The sequence below is a fragment of the Microcaecilia unicolor genome, chromosome 2, assembly GCF_901765095.1.
Source record: "Microcaecilia unicolor chromosome 2, aMicUni1.1, whole genome shotgun sequence".
Taxonomy (NCBI): Eukaryota; Metazoa; Chordata; class Amphibia; order Gymnophiona; family Siphonopidae; genus Microcaecilia; species Microcaecilia unicolor.
In genome coordinates, this window is record NC_044032.1 from 221,774,665 (window position 1) to 221,801,059 (window position 26,395).

The 26,395-nt window shown below is 43.0% G+C and overlaps 1 protein-coding gene across 2 annotated transcripts in view; it reads right to left on the reverse strand.

Moving 5' to 3' along the window:
* The window catches only part of PCSK5 (proprotein convertase subtilisin/kexin type 5), a 739,798-nt gene that overhangs the window by 213,854 nt on the left and 499,549 nt on the right, over nt 1–26,395 (reverse strand). For both annotated transcript variants that reach the window (XM_030193725.1, XM_030193726.1), the window contains exons 14-17: nt 15,392–15,535; nt 7,169–7,271; nt 6,764–6,957; nt 42–126 (exon numbers count right to left, since the gene is read on the reverse strand). In XM_030193725.1, the coding sequence (XP_030049585.1) occupies nt 42–126; nt 6,764–6,957; nt 7,169–7,271; nt 15,392–15,535 (526 nt within the window). The remainder of the gene's footprint in view (nt 1–41; nt 127–6,763; nt 6,958–7,168; nt 7,272–15,391; nt 15,536–26,395) is intronic.

Here is a 26,395-nt window from a genome sequence, read left to right on the forward strand (position 1 = left end):
TCACTGTCTGCTTTGTTCAGACTTATCCATAACTTCCTTACCTTAGGCCATGTCGGCATTCTGTGCAGGTGTGGTCTGAACTGCAAGTCTTACAGTTTTCACTGCACTTTCGACAAAGGTTCTTCTCTACAAGACAAAAAGAACTAGGGTCAATGCAACTCAGTCTAGAGATCTCAGGAGGGACAGTGTCCTACCTTCCTAAACACTAAACAAAGGGGCAAACCAAGAGCTATACCACATTAACAACTCACCTGAAGAATCTAAAGTTCTTCACAACATGCAAATCCTAAGACTTTTGAGAAAGAACATTTTACAGTGCCAAAGCATTCTAAATAACTACATTACAGTGTTTTAGAAATGTTTGTACTAAGCTACAAAATATCTAACCCTCCCCCTTGAAAAGTATCAGGGAAAATTTCTGAAGAATGCAAATTATTTCTGTGACGTAAATGAAATATGTACGCCAGGTGGTATTTCCCCAGTTCTGTGTCCTCAACTTACATCTATCTCTCTATATTGCGAACTGAAAATATTTTGTCTGTGCATATCTTTTGAGCTTTTTAGACTTCTCCCAGTTTTGAGTGTTTTCTTTCTAGTTTGTCTCAGATACTTGTGTGAATAATTTTTTTAATTCATGCACTTTTAATCTGTAGGTTAATTTGCATACATGAAAGTTTTTACAGTGCAATGATGAACTGAAGGCACATTAATGAATGCACATATAACTAGAAAGAAGGTACAAGTGGCTGTGTATGATGCGAAGCTGAAGGTTAGAAAGCTGGCAGCATGATGTGCTAAAATTATTTTCATACCTGGATTCAGAAGTAACCACAGGACATATCAGATTACAAAAAGTATAATGTAGAACTGAAAAAAGAACCCACATATATTTGGGGTAACTTTCAGAAAGTGTGTGTATATGTAAAGTCCCTTTGAAAACTGAATTGGAAAAAGTGCGTGCAGGTACTTCTCCTGTGTAAACTTACACACATATTTTTGGACATTTGAAACCACGGGTATAAATGTGTTCCTGACCTGCCATGCCCCTAGAATGCCTCCCCCATCTGCATATACAATTTATGCATATACTGCTCGATATTTAAAACCATTTAACCAGCCAGGAATGGCTCCTGGCTGGTTAAATGGAACTTAACCAGTTATCTGGCAATATTCAGCGGGGGATAGTCGGCTATCTCCTGCTGAATATTGCCAGTTAGGACCCATTGGATAGCCGGATATATTGTGCAATATAACTGGCTATCCATTAATATTCAGCGCGTTGCCGGCTAGGTTTGGTGGCCAAATTAAGACGCCAAAATAGGTGGAATATCTCTGGCCGGTTTAAACTTAACCGGCTAGCAGTGAATATCAGCTTGGCCAGTTAAATTTAAACCGGCCAAAAAACACCTGATCTGGGACTTAGCATAAGTAGTGCTTTGTGGAATGCAAGACACCTCCACCGCGTATGTGCGAATGCCTTCCCGCCCACCGCGAGAGCGCAGTCTCTTCAGTTTTATACTACAGCAAAAAAGTACAAGTAATAAAGGAGGCAACTCCAAGGGAAATGTGGGAGGGATTATGAGAATGCTGTCCTTGGAGAATACCTGCTACAGCAGTGAATACTCATGCGAGAGATCTGCATGTACTGCCTCCACTGCATGCAAATCTCTCTCATGAATATTCATTGTGGATATCCTGAAAACCTGACTGGTTGGAGTGTCTCCAGGATCAGGTTTGGGAACCACTGTGCTACAGGTAAGTAACTTCGCTTTCTCCGAGGACAAGCAGGGCATTAATTCTCACAAGTGGGGAATCCCTAGCATACAGGCTCACGAAGGACAACAAGCATTGGTCAACTGGACCTCGCAATGGCGAGGACATAACGCAGATTAACCTGAAACTATATACAATCTGAATGAGAGTGCAGCCTGGAACAGAATAAAACGGGCCTAGGAGGGTATAATTTACATGCTAAAGTGCATCATTTAAGCATGCATATTTATGCCTGCTAGTGACAAGGAGTTAATGGGCACACAAATGCTAGTATTCTCTAATGGAATTTAAGCGCCCAGATGCTATTAAAGAATTAGTGCTCAGCGCACTACATCTGGCTGACTAATCTGTGGTGCCATTACAGAAGGTACACAAAGAGAGCTTGTCAGAAATTGGAGGACAGAGGAACTTCCAAAAACATCTGGATAAGTTGCCTATACATGATACATCATATGAAAGCCAGAAAGCAGCACTCTTTGGCACAATGTAAGTACTATGGTAAGCATTCTCAGTAAATATGAGACTGAGACCAAAGTCCACGTGCCCTGACTTAGAAGTGAGGTTCATTCCTGTCATGGTATGCGTAAAACTAACCTATTTGGAGAAATTGCTCCCAAAACTATGCAGCAGATGATTTTCAGAGGACGCTTTTACAGCCATACAAGTCTGTTTTAGGTGTGGAAATGACTTTGAAAATTGTGCTTTTAAAGAAACTACTTATGATGAAAGGAAATTCATATCATAAATATGATGACATTTTGACTTACATAATTATGCACTTCAAGAAAAATGCTAAAATTACTGCACATTCTGGGTGATGCATTTCTGTAGAAAAGCATTTCAGTTCATCTAGCAAGGTAAGAGGCAGAAATAAGCAATGCCCTTTGTAATGCTGAATGCACATGTGGCATTGTATAATACAGTCTGGTAGAGAATAACATGGGGATGGGGACCTGCGATAATTCCACAGTAACAAAAACATGCTCCTGCGGTAAATGTGGTAATTTAACTTTTTACCACCTCGCAGGAGCGGTAAAAAGCCTTGCTCTCGCCGTAAAAAACCCAACTCAATTACTGCACGTCCAGCATCTTTTTTTTGTCTTCCTTCCTCCTCCCCACTGCATCTCTCTACAGTGCCTTATGGAACCCCAAGGAGGATCCCCCACAGGCCTGCTCCGGGGTCTTCCCTCCTCTGCTGGCTCCCACCTTCTGATACAACATGCTGTATCGCGAAACAGGAAATTACATCAGAAGGCAGGAGCTGGCAGGCCTGTGGGGGATCTTCCTTGCAGCTCCATAAAACAAAATGCTGGACTCACACGGGTGGGGGTGGGGGGCAGTGCTAGAGGGGACAGAGGAGGGGATGGAGCTGGAGAGGACAGAGGAGGGGCTGGAGGGGACAGAGGAGGGGCTGGATCTGCGAGAAGGAGGTGGGGCAGGAGCTGAAGAGGACAGAAGTGCTGGACCCACAGAAAGGAGCTGAAGGTGGCAGAGGTGCTGGACCCACAGGAGGGCTGGAGCTGGAGGGGACAGAGGTGCTGGACCTGTGGGAGAGAGGTAGGGGGCTAGAGCTGAAGAGGACAGAGGTACTAGTCCATTATCTCTCCCCCCTCTCTCCCAATCCCCCCCCCCCCAGGTTCATTATCTCTCTTCCCTCTCTCCCAATCCCCCCCAGGTCCATTATCTCTCTCTCTCTTGCCTCTCTCCCAATCCTCCCAGGTCCATTATTTTTCACTCCCTCTCCCCTTGCTCCCAATGCCTCCCCCACCCCGCTGCAACACCTCACTCTTTTTCTTCTTTCCCTCCACCATCTCCACCCAGGTCCATTATCTTTCTCTTGCTCCTCTCCCTCCCTCCCACTGTCTGTCTGACCCTAACATCTCACTCTCTCCTCCTTCCAGTGCCCTCCCCTTCATCCTTTTCTCCCTCAGGTCCATTATCTCTCTTTCTTCCCTCTCTCCCAACACCTCTCTTTTTCTTCCTTCCTTCCACCCTTTCCCATTCTAGGTTCATTATCTCTATCTCCCCTTCCTCCTTCTGAGCCCAATATCTCCCCCTCTCTCTTCTTCCTCCTCCACTGCCCTCCCTCCAATTCTTCTCTCCACTCAATTCGGCTTCTCTCCCTATTTCCACCTTCCCCCCGAACACAAAGTCTGTCATCTCCTCCTCCCCTTTTGGCCATGACCACGGTTCTCTCTCAATTCTCCCCTTCCCTCCCCTATGATCAGGCATCTCTCCCCACCCCCGGCTCTCTCAGGTATGCCTCCCACCTGCACCTTCCCTCACTGTGGATGGTCCGGCATCTCTCCCTCCCCTCCCATACCTGCCTATGACTCTTTCAGTCCCCCCCCCCCCCAGTGTACCTTTTCATATCTGAGAAAGTCTTCAGCCCTGCAGCAGCCCTACTCAGAGGCTGCCTGCAGACTGCACTGGGTCTTTCCCTCTGACTTGTCTCACGGTTTTGAAAACAGGAAATTGCATCCGAAGGGGGCAGGACGAGTCAGAGGTAAAGAATCAGTGCAGGCTACAGGCAGGCTTTGAGTAGGGCTGCTGCTGGCGTGCTCCAGGGCAGAAGACTCTCTCGAATTTGAAAAGGTACACCGGGGGGAGAGGGAGGGAGGAAAGGACCTGAGAGAGCCATGGGTGGGTACAGGAGGGGAGGGAGAAATGCCGGACACCCATAGCAGGGGGAGGGGAGGGAGGGAGCCAGAAGGTGGGCAGCAATTATTAATCCCGATTACATTTTTTAATCACGATTAATAATTAATGCATTAATCACGATTAACGTGCAGTCCTAATTACTTCCCCAAATACGGCCCTGTGAAATAATTATTTGAAGCTGCATTTTCCATCAGCCAAGAGAATAAAATTTTCTTATCAAGCTGCAGCATGCTGGCACTCTCTTCCTCCTGAACTTAGGCCTGAAACTTGATATTTAAGGTCTAAGAAAAATTTTTAAATGTTTTTATTCAAGAATGTCCTTAACGAGTCATTTATTATTTGAGGGTGGGGTGGAATTTGAAATTTGCTTGTTTAATAGCCTTTCTGAAATCACCTGATGCCATTTGATATGCATACAATTTAGTAGACCTATAACTTTCAAGTGTGGGGACTTAACTCACAATATACAGAATTACAAATATCCCAAACACTCCTTCATTTCAAATATCCATATAATGATACCTCAATGCTTCATCATCATACAATTATCAAACGGGGATCTTCAGATTTTCAACTCTCTCCACCATCCGGGAACTTTGTCACCGTAATTATTAGTGGTGTTACTTGCATCTTCATTGATCAGCCCGTACTTTAATATTTCATTACAAATTTTTTTCTTTATTTATCCTTTTTTTCCGTATCTCTTTATCTCATTATAATTTTGATTCCCATATGCTTCTGAATAATTTTATAACAAACATTTAATTCTCCATCAAAAACTATAACTTAGCTTTACTAAAACTTAGCTTTATGAATGTGATTCAGCAGCATTTTCCCTCCCAGATCAAACCTCTTACTGTAATTTCCAGTGAACCATTCATAACCTGACATGAAATATAAGAACCTGCATTTTTATCCCTAAAATTGGGTGGCCATTGGAATAGACCTGGATTGGCCACTGTTGGAAACAGGATGCTGGGCAATACTTATGTACTTAGGTGGTAAAAAAATGTTAGGCATCCAGTTTAGGAGCTGAGCATTTTTTTTAAACAATGTGAAGGGCAATTCTATAGATCAGGTGCTAACATTTACATATGTGTTAAGTGCATAAATAACGATATATATCTGAATACATGCACACATGTGCACAGATGCCAATATTGTACCTTAGCACTATTGTGTAAATATCCACTTAACTTACATAGTGGGTATCTGCAAGAGGGCGGTACACAGGGGAGGAGTACAGGTGGGACACAGGCAGGGCTTTCACTTATGTACATCCCTGCCACAATTAGGAACCCGTATTTCACCAGCTCCATGGCAGGCTTAAGTGTGGGCACCTACAAGTTAGGCGTGCTGATACCAGATTATGTTAGCATTCTAGAACAGAACCTAAGCATTTTGGTTCTGTTTTAGAATAGGACTCCTAAATGGGGTTGCCTAAATGGAGGTGCCAACTCCATTTAGTCCTCCACCTACATTCCTGTCAGTAGGGGGTGCTGTTTCGTTGTCACATTTTCAATAGTGAGGGACAGGCAAGTTCTGTAGGACGCAAGGGAACACGCCTGTCCCTAGCAATTGAAAACACAGTATTGAAGCACTGCCCCCTACTGGTAGCAATGCACTTGGAGGACTCCTGCTGAGCTTAAAGGGAGCAGTGGAGGTGCCCAGTTGTAGAACTACCCCCTAGATGTTTAATCTGTAGAAGAGGTTATTTGGGCAGTTTTTCCTAGGCTATTAGATCAAGATATATGTATTTGTAAAAAAACAAAAACAAGCAAAACAAAACTTCACATAATAAAATTAATTGTGGTATATAGATAGGATTGAAGAAGACAGATTAGTTAGAAGTGCTGCAGCTATGAACTGTATCTATAGGGGTAATTCTATAAATGATTTTCCTCGTCTTTAGCTCTGTATACATGTGTAAAAAGTGTCTTATCTAATTACTCCACCTGTACACAGTATGACATGTAGTGCATTTTTGAATATCACCTGGGAATAGGTGAGTTTGGGGGAGGAGTTTGGGTGGAGCATAGGCAGCAGCATCAAGTATGTGGATTGGTTATAAGTACAAACCCTTGCTTGTACTTCAGCAGTACACATTTATACCAGCTACCAATCAGGTGCAGATATACACTGCCACATTTTAGCCACAATTCCAGCCATGTTAGTGCTGGTATTTTATACAGACACAAGTGTCTTTATAAAATAGGCTTTAAAAATGTACTTACTGAGCCTCCCACCCTAGACATAATGAAGACTTGGGCATTTTCCAATTTCAACATGGATCAGTAGAAAAAACAAAAACAAAAAAAGCAGAACTCACGGCTTTCCAGGTAGAACCCATCTGGGCAGTTGGTTACACAGACATTGGTTTCTTCATTCAGGTAGTAGCCAGATTTACAAGCTGTGCACTGGTCACTACGACTTCCAACGCACAGCTCACAGTTGACTGAGCACTTTTTGCACCGTTTCTTGTCTGCATTGTAGTGACCAGGCGGGCACTCTAGAACACAGATCCTGATCGAGGAACAAAAGAAGAATGAGATCACAGAACCTGAGAATGGAAGACAGGACTTGAGGGCTGGAAGAAACACAGCTGCCATCCAATTTATCTCCAGGCAGATTTTGCTGCACCTAGAAGGCCAGTGCTGTAGCTTTGCCATTACATTAGCTTGTAAGTAGAAAATGATCCCATTGGTAATAAGGCAAGAGGCATTTAATTACTTACCGTGTGTTGTTCTTCAGTCTGTAGTGCATGTGCAAGCAGTCATTACAGTTGTGGGGTCCTGGTCCATAACATCCCACATTACTGCATTCAGTGTCACAGGGACCTTTATTTTAAAAAAGAAAGCACACTGCCATTCACTATGGGGCACTCTAGTCTATATTTTTTCCAGTCTGGGCTCTGCTATGAGACACATTATACATGAGATGCAGAAGTATGTGGCTTGCTCTGGGATTGATAGCATGGAATGTTGCAACTTTTGGGGTTTCTGCCAAGTACTTGTGACCTGGCTTGGCCACTATTGGAAACAGAATACTGGGCTAGATGGACCATTGGCCTGATCCAGTATGGCTATTCTCATATTCTTATGTTTTTATGCACATACACTGATGTTCATAGAACAGCTCAGCTCTTAAAATTTAAGCACATAAGATAGGTGTCAATTTTTACCTGGTAGTTATAAAGATGCAGAAAAAACAACAACGGAGGGTCCAAGAAAACAACAGGGCAACCGGTTTGCAAACTCCAAAATGGAAAAACAAAAGAGCAGATCGATAAGAGAGAAATATTTATTTATTATATGACAAAAATATTCGGAATCAGCCCGACACTGGCCGTGTTTCGCACAGCAGGGCTGCGTCATGGGCTGTATAATATTCCTTTACAGTCGAGGAAATATTAGTATCTCTGTATAAAATGTCCAGAAATTGTGGAAGCGTATATCTTCAAAGGGTTGTTGAAAAAAAAACAAAACAGCATAACGAATAAGTCACAAAAGGTAGAGACACGAGGTCTGTCCTACACCCACACGACTCTGAAATGCATTTTGTGACCTTATCTGTTATGCTGTTTTTTTCAACAACCCTTTGAAGATATACGCTTCCACAATTTCTGGACATTTTATACAGCGATACTAATATTTCCTTGACTGTAAATGAATATTATATAGCCCCTGATGCAGCCCTGCTGGGCGAAACACGGCCAGTGTCTGGCTGATTCTGAATATTTTTGTCATATAATAAATTGATATTTCTCTTTTATCGATCTGCTCTTTTGAAAAAAAAGCAAATGCATTTTGACATAGTGTGATTTACCATGCAAGTCACTAAGCTGTGGTGTCTCAGTATTGCAGGTTAATAACTCGCACAGTAAATTCCATTTTGCATTGCTGCAGGCAGGACCATTGAGCGTTGCTGGTGGCAGCAATGCAAAGACAGCAGGCCTTTAAGTTGGGCTTGCTATCTTTTAAAGGGAGGACGCCTGAAAAGAATATCCCCCCAATTCCCTCCCCTGTAACCAATTCTCCTCCCCACCCCGATCCAAGCGCTAATTTGACCCCAATTTAATTGCCTGCCCCTGGATCCCAGGCTCAACCCTACTCCCTCATCCCCTGGCACCGACCATATTTTTTTGGCTTCCCCTGCAGCAAATGAGAGGAAGCCCATAGGAATTGAATGGGCTTCCTCTCATTTACAGCAAAGGAATCACCAGTATGGCTTTGTAAAAGAAACCCTTATTTGGCAACTTGACCCTAGCACTACTCCAAGACTACCACACGGGGTCAAGTGGCAGCATTTTGAACCCAGGAAGTAATAGAGCAGGAGTGTCTTAAAAAAGATTTGGACAAGTTCCTGGAGGAAAAGTCCATAGTATACTATTGAGATAGACATGAGGGAAGCCACTGCTTTCCCTAGGATCAGTAGCATGGAATCTTGGAAAACAGGATACTGGGCTAGATGGGCCACTGGTCTGACCCAGTATGGCTGTTCTTATGTTCTTATGTAATCCTGTCCCGTCCCCTCCGCCACAATAAGGAAACTCCCAGTACATGCCAGTGGATGGTAGATTTGGGGGTAAGTGGGCAAATGTTAGGGGGGAGGGTTGGGGTTAAAGGTCTACCACCACTGGCCCCTTTAAAAAGGTTCCCAAAGGTTTCCTGATGCTGTCCAGTGAGGGAAGATAACACGTTGTATACATTTGCAGTGGCGTAGGAAGGGGGGCGGGAGGGGCGGTCCGCCCCGGGTGCACGCGCTGGGGGGGGGGGGGGGGGGTGCCGGCCCCGCTGGTTCCCTGCTCCCTCTGCCCTGGAACAGGTTACTTCCTGTTCCGGGGCAGAGAGAGCAGGGAACCAGCGAGGCCGACGCAGCTCTGAGTGACGTGCACTCGGGGTGAATCGGCCCTCCCACAGGTAAGAATGCGGTCCGGGAGGGGGGGGGGGTGCGCAGTGGCGACCCGCCCCGGGTGCCATTAGCCCTCGCTACGGCACTGTACATTTGTGTGGTTTGCATCCCATTATTAACTTGCATTACAATAAAAATGTGTATTAAAGGCAAATAACACAAACTTTTGTCATTTAACACGTTATTTGCATTATTCCCTTGACGTATGTTAGTAACTATACTTCTGTGATAAGTGGTAGTACTGAAAAATCACTGCTATGCCTCTGTAGCCACCCATTCTTTAGTACCCTGAAGTTAAAAGCCTAGTGAAAATCAGAGCCTAAATTAAGACTTTGCCCTAGTTAATTTTCAAAGGGTCAATTTAAGTTGGCCTAATAGAATCCATGTCACATCAAATCAATAGACCATAAGAAGATATCAGAATAAAATGCTTGAAGAACATGTGGAAACTAAACATGATTGCTGTGCCACAAGATGACCTCTTTTGTGAGTGATTCATAATAGATTTCAGCAACATTCCTGCCCCCAGTTTTCAAAGGTGTCAGGAGAGACCAGCTGCTTTGTTTTACTCCTTCCGGACCTATTATATGCATCTATTGTCCTCTTTTCTTGGTGTGGATGGATATTTTCAAAAGAACGTGCAAGTCAGAATTGGGACATCCTGCTCATAAAGTCCCTCCCCCCCATAAAAATGTCCATCTCACAGCCATTTTTGAACAGGAAAAACGCTGGATTTCCTGTTCAAAAATACATGAGAGGAATGTTCTTATACTGAAAAACTCCAAAATGAACAGTTATTTTCCAAAATGAAACATCCAAAATATGAACGCTAAATAAAAAAACAGGCACAAAAATGTCTGTCTGGCATCATTTGTACAAAAATGGCCACTCAGACATCCCTGCAGAGCACAGGGACAGCCTAGTGGTCATTGCAGTGGACTTTAAACAACGGGACCCAGGTACAAATCCCACCTTAATTCATTTATATGTTATTATGAGCCCTCCAGGAACAGAGAAAAACCTACTATATCTAAAGGTACACCACTACAATAGCTATCACGCTTGCAGGTGTCTTAAAATTTAGATACAGTAGGTATTTCTACGTTCCAAGAGAGCTCACATATTTATACAGAAATAAAAATAGTTAGTTAGAGCTACACCTAGGTTCTGTTGTTCAAAGCCCACTGCACTGACCAGTAGGCTACTCCTTACACTTTGCTTGCTGCTCTATTAGGAATAACCATAACAACTGAAGCCATCATAAAGCCTGGTATCCATTGTCACTTTCACTTCTTTAGAGGGGTGGGAGGGGGCCTGTAACCACTGGAAGATGAAGGGGGTCATGACTTCATCCCTCCAGAGAGCAGTTGCTCAATCAGGGCACCTTTTTGTATCCTGGACATGATTGAAGCAGGTCTAGATAAAACGTCCTTCTTTTTTGCCTTGGACGCTTCTTCCCATTCCATTATCACTGAACGGCGTCCTAATATTGGGTCCTCCCTAGTCCCATTCAAACATGCCTTCAACAACCCTTGCTATTTGGATGAACTGATGTATAAAATGTCCAGATTCTGCCTTTTGAAAATCACAATTTGGACTTTTTTGTCAGATGGGCCTTTTTTTGGTCATTTTGAGATGTCCATCTGCTTCAAAAATGAGCGCCATATTGTCTTCTTCTATCGCCTTTATGCAAAGGTATCCTCTATTTTAGCCAAATATCTTTTCTCTGTTATATTCTCAGCCTTCTTTTAAGACTAAATGTTTGGGCATTTTCAGTCAGTGTCTCCTGAGTTTTATGAAAGTTTTCTTTTTATGCAGGGGCGTAGCTATAGGTGGGCCTGGATGGGCCCAGGCCCGCCCAATCTCAACTCAGGCCCACCCAGGCAGCCAGCAGCTGTCCGGTCCTCCTCTGCCTAATTTTGTTTTTAGTGCAGCGGCTGCAGCCATTGTACTGTTAGACGCTGGCGCCGCTACTCCGTCGCTCACCTCACTCCCTGAGCTCTGCTCCTCCCCTCCCTCATGCGCAACGGCACCGCAGTGCTGCATGGGAGGGGAGTCTCTGCCGGCTATCATCGCGGTCGCGGTTCCTGTTCCTCCACTCTGCCGGTCTGCCCTGCCTCAGCAGCACTCCCCCGTGGCCCCCACAACAAAACACATGGAGCAAGAGCACAATGATTGCGCTCTGAGTCTGCTCCACTATCTTCCACCACCACCACCAAAGCCCAGCTGCCCAGGCCAGGTAAAACAAATATTTTTTTTTAAATTTTAACATCCTGTACAGTGTAATGGTGGGTGGGGGTGTGCTCTTCACTGCCTAGGTAAAAAAAAAAAGGCATATTTAATAATTTTCATATACCTTTTTTCACTAGGCAGAGAAGAGCCCACCCCCACCCAGAAGCCCACCAACAATAAATTTGTTATAATGCTCAGGTTGCAATCTAAAAAAGGTTGTATATTTTTCATGTTGATGAGTTTGGGGGGTTGTTCTCTGCAGTTTACAAATTTTAAAAAAAATGTTTTACATTTAATATAGGCAGGTTTCTGGGTGGAGGTGGGCTCTGCAGTGCCCAGGACATTAAAAAAAAGTCTTATATTTAATGCTGGTGTCCTTCATGGTTGGGGAAGAGATCCCAGACCGTGGGAGGATGGGTAGGGGGTAGGAAAAGGCTGATGCTAGGCTAAAGGGCGGGGTGGGGGTTATGGTAGGGCTTATCTATGGGATGAATGATTGGGAAGGGCTGATACAGTGCTACGGGGAAAAATGGGGAAGAGGGTAAGGTAGGAAGGGCTGATGCTGGGCTATGGAGATGGATGGTGGGGTGGGGTAGGGAAGGGAAAAGCCGATGCCAGGCTGAAGGGCAGGGATGGACTGATGCCAGTCTACAGGACAATTGCTAATGTTTGGTCCTCTATTCTATAATTGATGAGAGTTGGTATGTGCTCTGCATGTGACCAAGGTGAGAGATTCTGCTGGCATGTAGGTTGTGTCGGGTTGTATGAGTCTGACTTGTCTGACTTTTCCAATGGGAAGTGTATTGCTGTTATGTATATGCACTGCTGCATTTATAAAAGTACTGTTATTAGTATTCGTGTTCAGAATTGGTGTTGAGATTTGCAACATAGGCTCTAAGACGCTTCTTTGCAGGATTTAGTGTTACTTCACAAAGTACCTGATAGTTAAGGGATTTTGTATTGCTATTATTGAGGTGCTACCAGAATTTGAATACATCTTTCCTGTGTATTTATATTGCAAGGTCCTGTTGTGTGTTGAGAGGTTTGCCACTGTAGTAGACTTATGTCTGGTCAATTTTAAGATATGGGAAAATGTAATTATATTTAAAAATATTGGTTTTTCTGTTATGTATGTGGTTTACGCTGATGCAGCTGTTAGGGGGAGACTACTTAGAAATCCATCATCAAGTGCATTCTAAGGCCTTATTTTGTAGTATCCCAAGAAACACTACTCATACCTATATACATAGTGCCCACCCATATTAACTCTGGGCCCACCCAAAATGTCAAGTCTGGCTACGCCACTGTTTTTATGATGTTGGTTCAACCATGGGTGATTAACTGGTTTGCATATTTAAAAAGGAAGGTTTATGACTTCACTTCCATCACAACAGAAGAAGTGGAATTGACAAAGGCCCTGTGACTGCTCCTTTGGGGATTGTTTCAGGAAGCTAAGAATGTCTAATAGATCCCAGTTTACAATAAAGCAGGGGCGTAGCCACGGGTGGGCCTGGGTGGGCCCAGGCCCACCCACTTTCCCTCCAGGCCCGCCCATCGACATCTCCACCTTCGTTCCGGTCTCCCACTGAACTCCGCCGCCGCCGCCACTTCTCTCCTAAGCAGCAGCAGGAACAAAAACAGGCGCTTCGCCGAGCCACCACTTCAGTTCAGCCGGCATAAGAAGATAAACAAGCGCGGGGCCGCCCACAGCAGCCTTCAGTCATGCGCTGTCGGCTCTGCCTGTCCTCTGCTCCCGGAACGGGAAATTGACGTCAGCGGGGGCAGAGGATGGGAGAGCCGAAAGCGCATGACTGAAGGCTGCTGCGGGCGGCCCCGCGCTTGTTTTTCTTCTTGTGTTGACGACGACGGTGCTGCTGCTCCTGCTTCAGAGGGCCAGAGTGAGAGAGGAAACGTGGCTGGTAGGGGAAGGGTGTCTGAGAGAGCAGAGGGTGGAAGAGGAAAAATGCTAGAAGGAGGGGCAGAAAGAGGGAAGATGCTAGATGGAAGAGGGGTACAGAGAGAGAGTCAGATGAGTAGCAAGATGGGGGAGAGAAGGAGGGGACATGGAAAATGGCAGGAGAGAGAGAGAAGCTGCTGGAGAGAAACTGGGGGAGACCTTAGCTGGTCAAATGGAGAAATGCTGGATGAAAGGAGGGAGAAAGAGGGAAAATGCTGGGAGCAGAAAGAGGGAAGACGCTGGATGGAAGGGTAGGAAGAGGAAAGCCACTGGTAGGATGAGAGAGGACATGCTGAATGGAAAAGGGTAGAGAGATAACTGTCTAGAAGGAAGGGGAGATAGAGGGAGACAATGGATGGATGGATTGGGAGAGGGTAATAGGTGGAAGGATGGAGAGAGAAAGAGGGATGACACTGGATGGAAGGGTAGGAGAGAAAGAGGAGACGCTGGATTCAGAGAGAGGGAGAGACGCTGAAAGGATAGGGAAAGAAAGGGGGAGAGGATAGAGTTAATGAAAGACTGGAGAATAAGAGGAAGGGGCAGGGGGAGAACAAAAGTGAGGAAAAGATGAAAAGGGATAGGTAGATGAAGTAAAAAGAGGGAAATTAAAGAATGGATAGTAAGAATTAATTAAATCTGGACAGAGAGTGAGACAGAAAAATAAATTGAAGAAAACAAAGAAAAAGGAGAGAAAAATTACAAATGAACAGGAAACCCTGGCAAGAGAGTTAAGACAAGACAAAGGAATGCAGAATCTTGACTGGGACCAACACAATTAGAAAAAGTAAATGGCTAGACAACAAAGGTACAGAAAATAATTTTATTTTTAATTTAGGATAAAGCAATGTGGTAGCTGTGTTAATGAAGGCTAATAAATGCAAATAAAACATAAAATAGAAAATAAGGTGATACCTTCACTGATTTTTAAAACACTTTTGATTAGTCTTCAGAGACCAGCACTTCCTTCCTCAGGTCAGGAGAGGATGTCCTGACCTGAGGCAGGAGGATTTGGCCTCTGAAAGTTAATTGAAAAGGGTATTAGACTATTAAATAAAATATTTTCTGAAATGGCAGTGGGATTAAGGTGTGTCAGGGAGTGGAGCCAATACAGAGTAGGGCAGGGCTGGGGGTGTGTACTAAAAATCTCCCTCTCAAAAATTGGGACCCCTTGGTAGCTCTGAATGCGCCCAGATCGGATGAAAGTTCCGGAGCGCGGAGCTGCCTGGAATGAATGGTGGCACCCGCTCAGCTGCCAGTCCAGGACTCCAGTCCAGCCCACCACCACCAAGTGCACGCCATGCAGTGTACGTTTTACAGGAGGGTTGCGGAGCGGAGGTGAGGAGCACGAGCCTGGCCCTGGAAGGTTCTTCTTCATGATTCGACATTATTTCAAGGCAAGCCCAGCAGCAATAGGAGTCGGTAATAAAAATTTAAATACTTTTTTTTTCATCATAATTTTTAACATTGTGTGACATGTGCTGTGTAATTTTTTTAAATTGAGCTAGCTGGGGCCTGCTGCCTGCCTGGGGCTGGTGGTCACTATTAAAATTTATTGTTGGGGAATTTCTGGGTGGGGATGGGCTCCTCATTGCCCTAGGTAATATGGGTGGGCACTATATATATATATATATATATATATATATATATATATATATATATAATCGAATATATATATATAGTGCCCACCCATATTAGCTCTGGGCCCAGCCAAAATATCAGGTCTGGCTACGCCACTGCAATAAAGGTATGCAACTTTTTACCATCATTGTTAAAACAAACAGAAATAAAACAAACAAAAGAAAGGAAGATGATATATCTTTTTTGAAATTGAGTTAACTTAAACAATGATCAACTAACCTGTATAATCATCCATACTGTAATCTTCTGAAGGCTCCTCCATAGGACTAGAGCGTACCCGCTCCACTTTGGGAAGATCATTTCTGGGAGAATAGGGATGGATAGATGTGCCATAGAGTACTAAAGACCATTCTTTTAGTTTGCCTTTGATCAAGAGAGGAACAAAAATAACGTAAAAACCACAGAGCTTTGAGGCATAAGCTTTTGATGACAAAATTCCATCTTGTTAGACGTATGAAAAAATAATGTACTTATATTGATTCAACAGCCAAGGATTTTTTTTTGTTGGTATCTATAGTTCTTTCATACACAGAATGATTCTATAAGCTAGAATGCAACAGAGTTGTTCTCTGCAATACAGCATTTTGAGTCATACTAAGGAACTTGACCATGGCGGCCACATTGTCAAGGTAAATTGATAGATTTTACTGATAGAATCAGATTCTAGTTTTGAATTTCGGAGACAAGATGCAAACAGTCATCTCTTTTCTCATTTTTTGAAGGTTGTCTCTTTCTCTTATCCTTATTCTAGTGCACGCCAGTGGTGGCAAAGCCACGGGTGGGCCTGGGTGGGCCCAGGGTTCAGGCCCACCCAACAGTAGACATCATTTAGTGGTATCTGCTGGGGATCCCAAGCTCCACCAGCTGAAGACTTCCCCCTGATGGTAACAAAAATGCTACTCTCCATGATACCGGCACCTGCGCATGCCCAGTTTTCAGGGTATGCCTGCTGCAGACTGCCAAGGTGGAAAGAAGCGTTTTCCCACCAGCTGAAATATTTTTTGGGTGGTTGGGGGGGAGGAAACACTTGGTGCCCACCCACTTCTTGCCTAGGCCTACCCAAAATCTGTTGTCTGGCTACGCCCCTGGTGCAAGCTTGAGTTTCAGTTCTTACCAAAAAAAGTCTTGACTATATAGAAATTGGGAAAGGGTAAACTGAATGTGGACCTGCAAAAACATTTGTCTTTTCTAGTTCACAAACAGTTCATTCCATATCAATATCTGAGAGTTACAAGATACATCTTTGATTCAGCTAAGAAATGCATAGGATTTGTTCCAAAACCATTATTAAATCCATCAGGTCTTGCATCTTTTCCTCAAAAACTTAAATCAAAGAACAACCATTTTTTAAAAAATCTATATTGACTAAATAAGCAGTTAGCGGCACACTGGATGGATACACACAGTATGTTAATAATCATCCTATAATCTGTAGTGTGCCTGTGGCACTGGCACTGAGTAAATGGCTCATTTCGTTAATTTAATCCAAAAAGATAAAAAAAAAACCAAAACACAACAGAGGTAGGACCTGATGGATTGCGAGAGGAGGGTTTTTATAAGTTTGTGGTAAAACATAGCATTTTACCACAGCTTCATTTACCACAGGATGTATTCAGTACCACAAATTAGTGACTGCCATGGTACTGAATAACACAGCTTGGGATCAACCTTGCAAGCTCTGTTACTCTTCTCCCACTAAAGAACGGCCCAATGCTCCTGGGAAGCCTTTCATAAAGGAGCCTGGACTTTTAAATAACAGCCCTCTTCCCCTCCAAATCAACACCTCCCAAGCTTTGCAAGCACCTTTCTGAACCCTAGTCCAAAGCTACCTCCCATAGGTCCCTCCCCCCACATCCTGTAGTCCTTATTGGGCCTACCTGAAACAATCGCTGGTAGTCCAGTGGAATACAGTGGAGACAATCCCTAGTTCTTTCTACCCTTTGCCATTTGAGGGTCAAAATGATGGTCACAACTATCATTAGAGGTATAGTCACCATTTAACCCAGAGCTGCAAGGGGTAAGAGTGACAGGGATCATGCCTACCCTATTTCACTGGACCATCAGGCCGGTGGGGTGTGTGTATGGGGGGAGGCTCTAAGTGAAGTCTTCAGGAATGGGATGGGGGTGGTTAGAAATGTGCTTGCAGGATACTTGGGGAGGGGAGGAGGGGGCTACTATTTAAACAGCTTTAAACTCTTTAAAATGTCTCTTGAGTGCATCAGGCCACATTAGTGGCCTGATGTTCTCAGGCAAGAAAAATAACTCCAGCTTTGAACTGGCATATTTCTACAAATAAATCTGCTTGCAGAGTTCAACCCAAGCTATGTTATTCAATTTTCATAATGAGTGCTTTGCATGCATTTGCAAATTCTGCATCTCATTATTATGCAGCCTGCATTTTGGCAGAATAACACACGATCTTGCTATTCAAACAACATTAAGGGGCAAAAATCGTGCATTATTCCCTTAACATACATTAGTAACCACCCCCCTCTAAAAATTCTAAACAACCACCCTCAGAGCACCTTCTGCAGGACATGGTTTCTGACAACCAGCAAGAAAAGTCACTTACTTCCATGTTCCTTACAAAGTTCCTCAATATTTACTTTTCAATTGATAAAATTCTTCTAAGAAATTTTAAAATTCCCAAGATGCAAGGGACTGAAGTATAAATCAACATACGTGTCCAGTTCCTCCTACATATGTACACAGCTCTGGAACACATTACTAAAAGACTTGAAAACCACGAGCAAACACCTAAATTATCGAAAAAAAACCTAAAAACTAACCTTTTCAGAAAGGCATATCCCACTCAACCAACATAAACACCAAACTATGAAGCATAACAATTAACTAAGTAACGGTCAACACCCAATCCCTCACCGAACAATCCCACCCTCGGAACCCACATGGAGCGAACTGCCCAATCTTTAATTTGTACCATCCACTTTGTATTCAATCACACAGGACTCAGTAACAACCTCTCCGGAACTATGTAAGCCACAATGAACCTACGAATAGGTGGGAAAATGTGGAATACAAATGTAACAAATAAATAAATAAATAAAATATTAGAATGAACAGGTTACCATATGGCGCAAATGTGACTTTCTAGAAGGCTGTCTCATACGTTTTTTAGAGTGTAGACTACTGAAAAAGCTTACAGTTAAAAAATATGACTAGGAAATGTCAAAACTGAAGAATCTCAAAATGCCTTGGGGCAAGGGGCACCATGGATTGACAGCTATACATGATGAACTTTAAACACAAAAAAAAAAGTTGTGAAAGGAGGCCTGCAACGCTATAGTAACAGCTACTATTATGTGGTATAGTGGTGACGACAACCAAGATGGAAGACATTCAGAAAGAGGAGCACAGGAGCCGTGATGGTGGGCAAGTGTATGCCCATTCACTGCCTGTGTGTACAAACAAAGGCAGATTGAGAGGACCAGCTTGTTTCCCTTAAAACAGGACTACTGTTTTAAAACAGGATAAACTGTTACAGGGTACAGGGTGACAGCTGACTTTTCATTAGTTCTTAAATAGCCAAACAAGTATGACAATTTTAAAAATTTCTTTCCAACCCAATATATACTGGAAACAAATTATGCATAAACTCTCCAGTATGTTTATTCATCTCAAAGTCTGGGGGAAAAATAACAGTTCAATAATATAATAGAACAGGCCAACTGTGGTGTGTGGAAAAGATGCATCAGGTTCAAAAGTGGGCCAAATTGGACTTGGGGCTCCAGAGAAATAAATTCACCCAAAACACAGCACAATGCATTTCTATGGGAGAAGCAGTTCTAGCTTCTGCAGCATAAACACTTTTGATACTCAGAAACATTGAGGTGGTGGTGGTAAGAGCTCCCGTGCTAATCCAGTGGTAATCAGGAAGTGTGCGGAGCTGCCTGATTACCACCGGGTAAGCACCGGCGCTTCAAAAATAGAAAATATTTGTAGCGCGGGAAATGTCGCGCCCACCCTTTAGTAAAAGGGCCCCTTGTAACTAAACTGCGTATTGTTTGCTACTGGTTCCAATGTTTACTGCCAACTAGTGGTGAAAAAAACATACTAATACTTATTGCAACCTTGAGTGCAACCTTGAGATTGAACTGTAAAATCCATCCTTTGAAATCTTTTGACGCATATTTTCAAAGCACTTAGCCTTCCAAAGTTCCATAGGTTTCTATGGGACTTTGGAAGACTGAGGAACTGAGTTTGATTCCCACTTCAGGCACAGGCAGCTCCTTGTGACTCTGGGCAAGTCACTTAACCCTCCATTGCCCCATGTAAGCCGCATTGAGCCTGCCATGAGTGGGAAAGCGCGGGGTACAAATATAAATAAATCTCATTGTTTAGCGCACACTCATTTTTAGCATGTGCCAAAAATGCTAGCGTGCCTTTGTAAAAGGGGCCCTAAATTAGAAGCATAGATTTACACTCATAATTTAGGGGGCCTTTTACTAAGCTGTGGCAAAAAAGTGGCTTGTGGCAGTGTGAGTGTGTCTTTTACGTGCACACCAGGCCAGTTTTTACCGTGTCCTGGAAAAAAGGCCTTTTTTAAGGGGCCGGAAAATGGACGTGTGGTAAAATAAAAATCAATGTGCATCCATTTTCGGCCTGAGACCCTACCGCTACCCACTGACTAATGATAAGGTCTCACATGCTATCCGGGCGGTAAGCATGCAGTGTGCACACACTGCCATTTACCGCCAGGTAAGAGCCACGTGGTAGAAAATATTTTCTACAGCGTCTTTTCAGTGCACACTAAATTCAGAATAACCACCCAGGGCATGCGGTAGTCGGGCGGTAACGCCGATTTGGTGTGTGCTGGACAAACGTAGGCCCTTATTCATCTTTGTAAAAGGGCCCCTACGAGCATAAACTTTAGAAGCGTAAATTTAGGAGAATAACCTTTATAGAATCAGGTTCTAAATGGGTAGCCACAACATATTCTGACAAAAAAAAATTTGATAATTCTCTTTTTCAGTGAATAACAGCATCTTTATCAGTGGGATGCATACATTTTGAAATGTCAGTATGAAATGATAAAACAAAAACATAAAATAATCCAGGCACAGAACGCTTGTCTTTTTTTTTTTTTTTGCTACAGTTCTATATGTAACTTATATAGCTGAAAAGCAACTGCCTGATATTTTAACCATAGTGGCTGCATTTAAGCAAAATACCAGCCACTGTTAAAATGAAACAGGTTATTCAGCGCTGGTACCTGGTTACTGACCGGTGTTGGACAACCAATTTCACTGCCAACCCAAAAGTGCTGTCTGGTTAACGACAATATTCAGAATGGACAACCTTTTTGATCGAGGCCTTCCCTGCCACTGTGCAGATAGTGCAAAGGTGGTCAAAGGAAATATTACTGCTGCTGAATATCCCTCACACTTGACTTATCTGGTTAGCAGTGCCTTTGAAAATCTACTCCTAAGAAAAGAGTGATACTGGATTTCATTACTTTATATAAAAAAAGATGTAATGGCTACTCTAGGAATCAATCCTCTGTATGGAGGTGGAACAACTAAATCAACAGAGACTGAGAAAATCCGTAAAATTTGCCAGCCTGTAATTCATTCTGGTCAAAGGCAAGCTGACACCACACAGAGAGACAAATTACTTCAGTGCATTCACCAAAATAATATATAACTTGCAAATTACAGCCAAGAACTGTCCATTTGATCAGTTCTACATTTTTAATTGTCTGCACCTTTCACCCTTAAAATTTAACCCTATTGAACTAGAAATCCTTAACCAGTCCAGTAACAGAAGACTGTAGTTTGTCCAATATGACATCGAAACAAAGAGCTGAAATGCAGCCCAATGCAAGACAACACACACTAGCATGCACAGAAAGTTTGCAAATGATTTCAAGAAGGAATGGCTGTGTTTCTCAGATGTGATAAATGGCAACCTTGGCCACCAGTGGATCACAGTTGTCTAAAAATAATTTTTCACCTCAAACTTTTTTGATTTTGTAAATTTGTTAACACTCTTACCTTTCACTCATTCAAAGATGGCAAGTTTATGAGGATCTTTTACTAAGGCACGCTCACGTTTTTTGCGCACGCTGAAATTGTGGGCACGCTAAACGTTAGAGATGCCAATGCATTCCTATGGGCGTCTCCAACGTTTAGCATGCCCACAATTTTAGCGCATGCTAAAAATGTGAGCGCGCCTTAGTAAAAGACGCCCTAAATGACTTACTTTATGGGAGTAATTTTATAAATGTTTTTCCACATGTAAACAGAGCTATGAAGTTACGTGGTTCCAGGAGAGAGACTTTTTAGCCAGTCCTGGCTTGAAATGTACATCCTAAGTCAGAAGTCCCTGATGTAACCCACTGAAATCAGTGTTGCAGGTTCCATAATGTACCAGGATGGGGTTATCAGAAATCCAGGACTGCCCTAAAATTTCCAACCTGGGATTGGGCAACTTGGCATATCTGTGTTTTACATGTGGAAAAGAGTTTTAATAAAACTATACAGCCATATATACACATAAAACTAGACACATGGAAAAACTGTGTGCATCTTTAATCAACTGAGGGTCTGGTTTGGGCACAATGGGAGCACAGTTGCAGAGTAGGGGGTGTATTTGATAAAATAAGTACATGCATAGAATACATGTACAAATTTATACCATCTTTGGAGCAGGTGTAAATTTATTTGCATAAATTTGCATGCTATTTGGTCTTGTTCTGGGTACTTGTTTTAACAAGTGGGGAAAGCATGCAAAGCAAGACTCACAGAATTCTTTCCAATCCCTCTGCATATGTATTTGTGTGTGAGTGTGTGTACTGTTTGTTTTGTTTGCATGTGTGTATATATGGGTGTGTGTGTTGTGTGTATATATATTTGTGTAACTATATCTGTGTTGGCTTTCTGTGGGTCTGTGATCAAGGGGAGGTAAGAAATGAGGGCAGTTTGAAAAGCATGATTCCTTAATTTCAGTGTTACAATTGTAGAACACCTGATAATCTAGGTATCTAGATCATAATCTAGCAGTAAGGGTGCCTGCTTAGATTTTCAGTGGTAGTACTTTAACCAATGACATTTTACCTTTTGTTTGACCTCAGAAATGACTGTCTCTGGCTTAACCTAGCAGCCATTCATCATCTACTTGAAGGGACAGCCCCTGCAAGCCTTAAACTCTAGCCTGTTAGACCCAGCATATATCAAGAGGCTGCACCTAGTTGTTCTAGCTGGAACAAGGATTCTAAGGAGTTATCCAAGAGTATACAGGTGACAAAAGCCAATTAAGCCTTTGCCCTGCTGGATGTATGAGGGACGGGAAACCCTCTTCATCCATCATGCCATCTAAAGATGAAAAGAAGGCCTGGGCTAACTGCGTGCTTTCAAGCAGAGTGATCTGGATATCTTTCTTCCACTGGAGGTCCAGGAACATCTACTGGCTGAAGGAGAACCATCAACTATAGCTATAACGCTCCTGAGGATACTATAGCAATTCAGCAGTGTCAAAAGCTTGACAGTCTGCCTGTGAGTCCCAGAACTATGTAGCAGTGTAGCCATCACCTGAACTAAAAGTAAGAGACTTTTAATGAACTGAAACTTACTTGTCTGATATGCTCAGTAGTAGTGATATTGAAGAAGTTGGGATGATATTGTAAATACTATGTTGATATTTGTTGCCTTTGTCTATTTACTGCCACTGCCACATTATTTGCCAAGAACTGATTCAGTAAATAATTGGTTCAGAACATCAACCTGTGAGTGGACTCAGTCAATAAGTGAGTTGGAATTCAGAGACAGCTTGAGAACACTGCTTATGGCCTACTAGTCTTCTACCAGCCCTAACCCTGGTCCCAATAATAATGTAATCCATTTCGAAAGCACTGATTGAAAGGGATCACAGACAGAGAAAGAGTGTGCAGAATTACAGTGTTTTTTCAATACTAGATGGAAAGGCTACATCAAAGCAGTAATTGTTTTGTGCATATAATTAGTCAAAAGAGTTGGTGCACCCGATCTCTGCATTTGAGTGAATATTTGGAGGGACCTGTATGCCAGGGCCTTGAAATGGAAATCCCTTCCCTACCTAGAGAACCCGCTTTCTTGAATGAGTGTGTATGTATTGAGTAAAAAAGGGAGAGGACTGGGAAAAATAAACTCTGGTCCAGGAACCAACAAGAGGGGGAGCTAATTTAGATGTAGTCCATAGTATGAGAGATAACAGTGTTGGGTCCGCTGGGAAACAGTGACCATAACATGATCAAATTTGAGCTAATAGCTGGAGAAGTGGCGTATTTATACTAGGTGTGTGTTGCGTACACACCTCGCCAGACCTGGCCCCCCCACCCCCACCCCCATACCTTATCATCTCTCCTGCAGTCTTAACCATCCCATCCCTTCTGACACAACTTTCTGTTTTATGAAGGGCGGGACAGTTCAGAAAGGAAGTCTCAGTATAGGCTGGAGACAGCCTATGAGTGCTGTTGCCACTGCCCAGGCGAAAACTGCAGCAGAGATGATTTTAAGGCACCGGGAGGGAGATACAGGGGAGACGGGGTGCAAGGGAGAAACACTCCTTGTAAAAAAATTCCTGGCTACACTTATGATCTGGAGTGAAGTCACAAAGTGGGTATTTTACATAGGTGCGCTGGCATTTTTAGCGCACGTTAAAAATAGGCATGCGCTAAATGCTAAAGATGCCAATGCATTCCTATGGGCATCTTTAGTGTTTAGCATGTGCCTATTTTTAATGCACACTAAAAACACCAGCGCGCCTACATGAAATACCCCTAAAGGAAATCTACTGTAGTAGCATTTAGTTTTCAAAAGGGCGACTATACTAAAATAAGGAAGGGCGACTATACTAAAATAAGGAAAATGGTTAAAAAGAAGTTAAAAGTATCGGCTGCAAAAGTTAGGACTTCAAATCAGGCACAAATGTTGTTTAAAAATACTATCTTAGATGTATACTGTGTGATTCATTTAGTGTTTGCTCTCAGAAAGCAATGCTCAGAAAGATGCTGTTCAAAAATACTATCCAGGAAGCCCATGCCACTTATATTCCATGTATTAAAAAAAGGAGTAAGGAAGGCCAAATGACAGCATGCATGGTTGAAAAGTGAGGTGAAGGAAGTTGTTAGAGCTAAAAGAAAATCCTTCAGAAAATGGAAGATGGATATGACTGAAAATAATAAGAAACAGCATAAGGAATAGCAAGTCAAACGCACAGCGCTGATAAGGAAGGCAAAGAGAGACTTTGAAATTGCGTTGGAGGCAAAAACACATAGTAAAAGCTTTTTTAGGTATATTAGAAGCAAGAAGCTGGCAAAAGAATCAGTTGGACCACTAGATGACTGAAGGGTAAAAGGGGCACTCAGGGAAGACAAAGCCATAGCGGAGAGATTAAATTAATTCATTACTTCAGACTTTACCGAGGAAGATTTGGGAGAGATACCGGTGTCAAAAATGGTATTCAAACCTGACGAGACAGAGAGATTGAATCAAATCTCTGTAAAACTGGAAGAAGTAATGGGGCAATCTGACAAACTGATGAGTAGCAAATCGCCTGGACCGGATGGTATTCATCCCACAGTACTGATAATGAAGTGGTGAACAAACATGTGGATAAAGGTGTGCCAGTTGATATTGTGTATATGGATTTTCAAAAGGCATTTGACAAAGTACATCATGAAAGACTCCAGAGGAAATTAGAGAGTCATGGGATAGGGGGTAGTATTCTATTGTAGATTAACAACTGGTTAAAATATTTAAAAAAGAGAGTAGGTTAAATGGTCAGTATTCTCAATGGAGAAGGGTAGATAGTGGGGTTCTGCAGGTATCTATGCTGGGACCGCTGATTTTAACATATTTATAAATGATCTAGAGATGGGAGTAACTAGTGAGGTAATTAAATTTGCTGACGACACAATGTTATTCAAAGTTGTTATATCGCAAGATGATTGTGAAAAATTACATGAGGACCTTACAAGACTGGGAGACTGATCATCCAAATGGCAGATGACATTTAATGTGAGCAATTGCAAAGTGATGCATGTGGGAAAGAGGAACCTGAGCTACATGATGCAAGGTTCCACATTAGAAGTCACCGTCCAGGAAAGGGATCTAGGTGTCATCGTTGATGATACGTTGAAACCCTCTGCTCAGTGTGCAGTGGCAGATAAGAAAGCAAATAGAATGTTAGGTATTATTAGGAAATGAGGACTATATAATGCCTTTGTATCGCTCCATTGTGCGATCGCACCTTGAATACTGTGTGAAAAATTGCAGGAAGACCTTAGGAAACTGGAAGCCTGGGTATTCAAATGGCAGAGGAAATTTAAAGTGAACAAATTCAAAGTGATGAACTTTGAGAAGAATAATCTGAATCATAATTACCCGATGCTAGGGTCCACCTTAGGAGTCAGGAGTGGTAGACAATGGAAGAATATCCTAGTGGTTAGTGCAGCGGACTTTGATCCTGAGGAACTGGGTTCGATTCCCACTGCAGCTCCTTGTGAATCTGAGCAAGTCACTTAACCCTCCATTGCCCCAGGTACAAATAAGTACCTGTATATACTATATAAACCGCTTTGAATGTAGTTGCAAAAAACAGAAAGGCAGTATATCAAGTCCCATTCCATTCTACTCAGTGTGTGGCAGCGGCCAAAAAAGCAAACAGGATGCTTGGAATAATTAGGAAAGAGATGCAGGAGTGGAGTGGAGGAGTGGCCTAGTGGTTAGGGTGGTGGACTGAGGAACTGAGTTCCATTCCCACTTCAGGCACAGGCAGCTCCTTGTCACTCTGGGCAAGTCACTTAACCCTCCATTGCCCCATGTAAGCTGCATTGAGCCTGCCATGAGTGGGAAAGTGCGGGGTACAAATGTAACAAAAATAAAAATAAATAAAAATAAAATAAGAGCAAGATTATAATGCCTCTGTATTGCTCCATGATGCGACCTCACCTTGAGTATTGTGTTCAATTCTGGTTGCCGTATCTCAGAAAAGATATAGCAGAAGTAGAAAAGGTTCAAAGAACAGCAACCAAAATGATATAAGGGATGGAACTCCTCCCATATGAGGAATGGCTAAAGAGGTTAGGGCTTTTCAGCTTGGAAAAGAGATGGTTGATGTGCCAGAACGGGTGGTGGGAGGCAGGGCTGGTGGTTGGGAGGCGGGGATAGTGCTGGGCACTTATACGGTCTGTGCCAGAGCCGGTGGTTGGGAGGCGGGGATAGT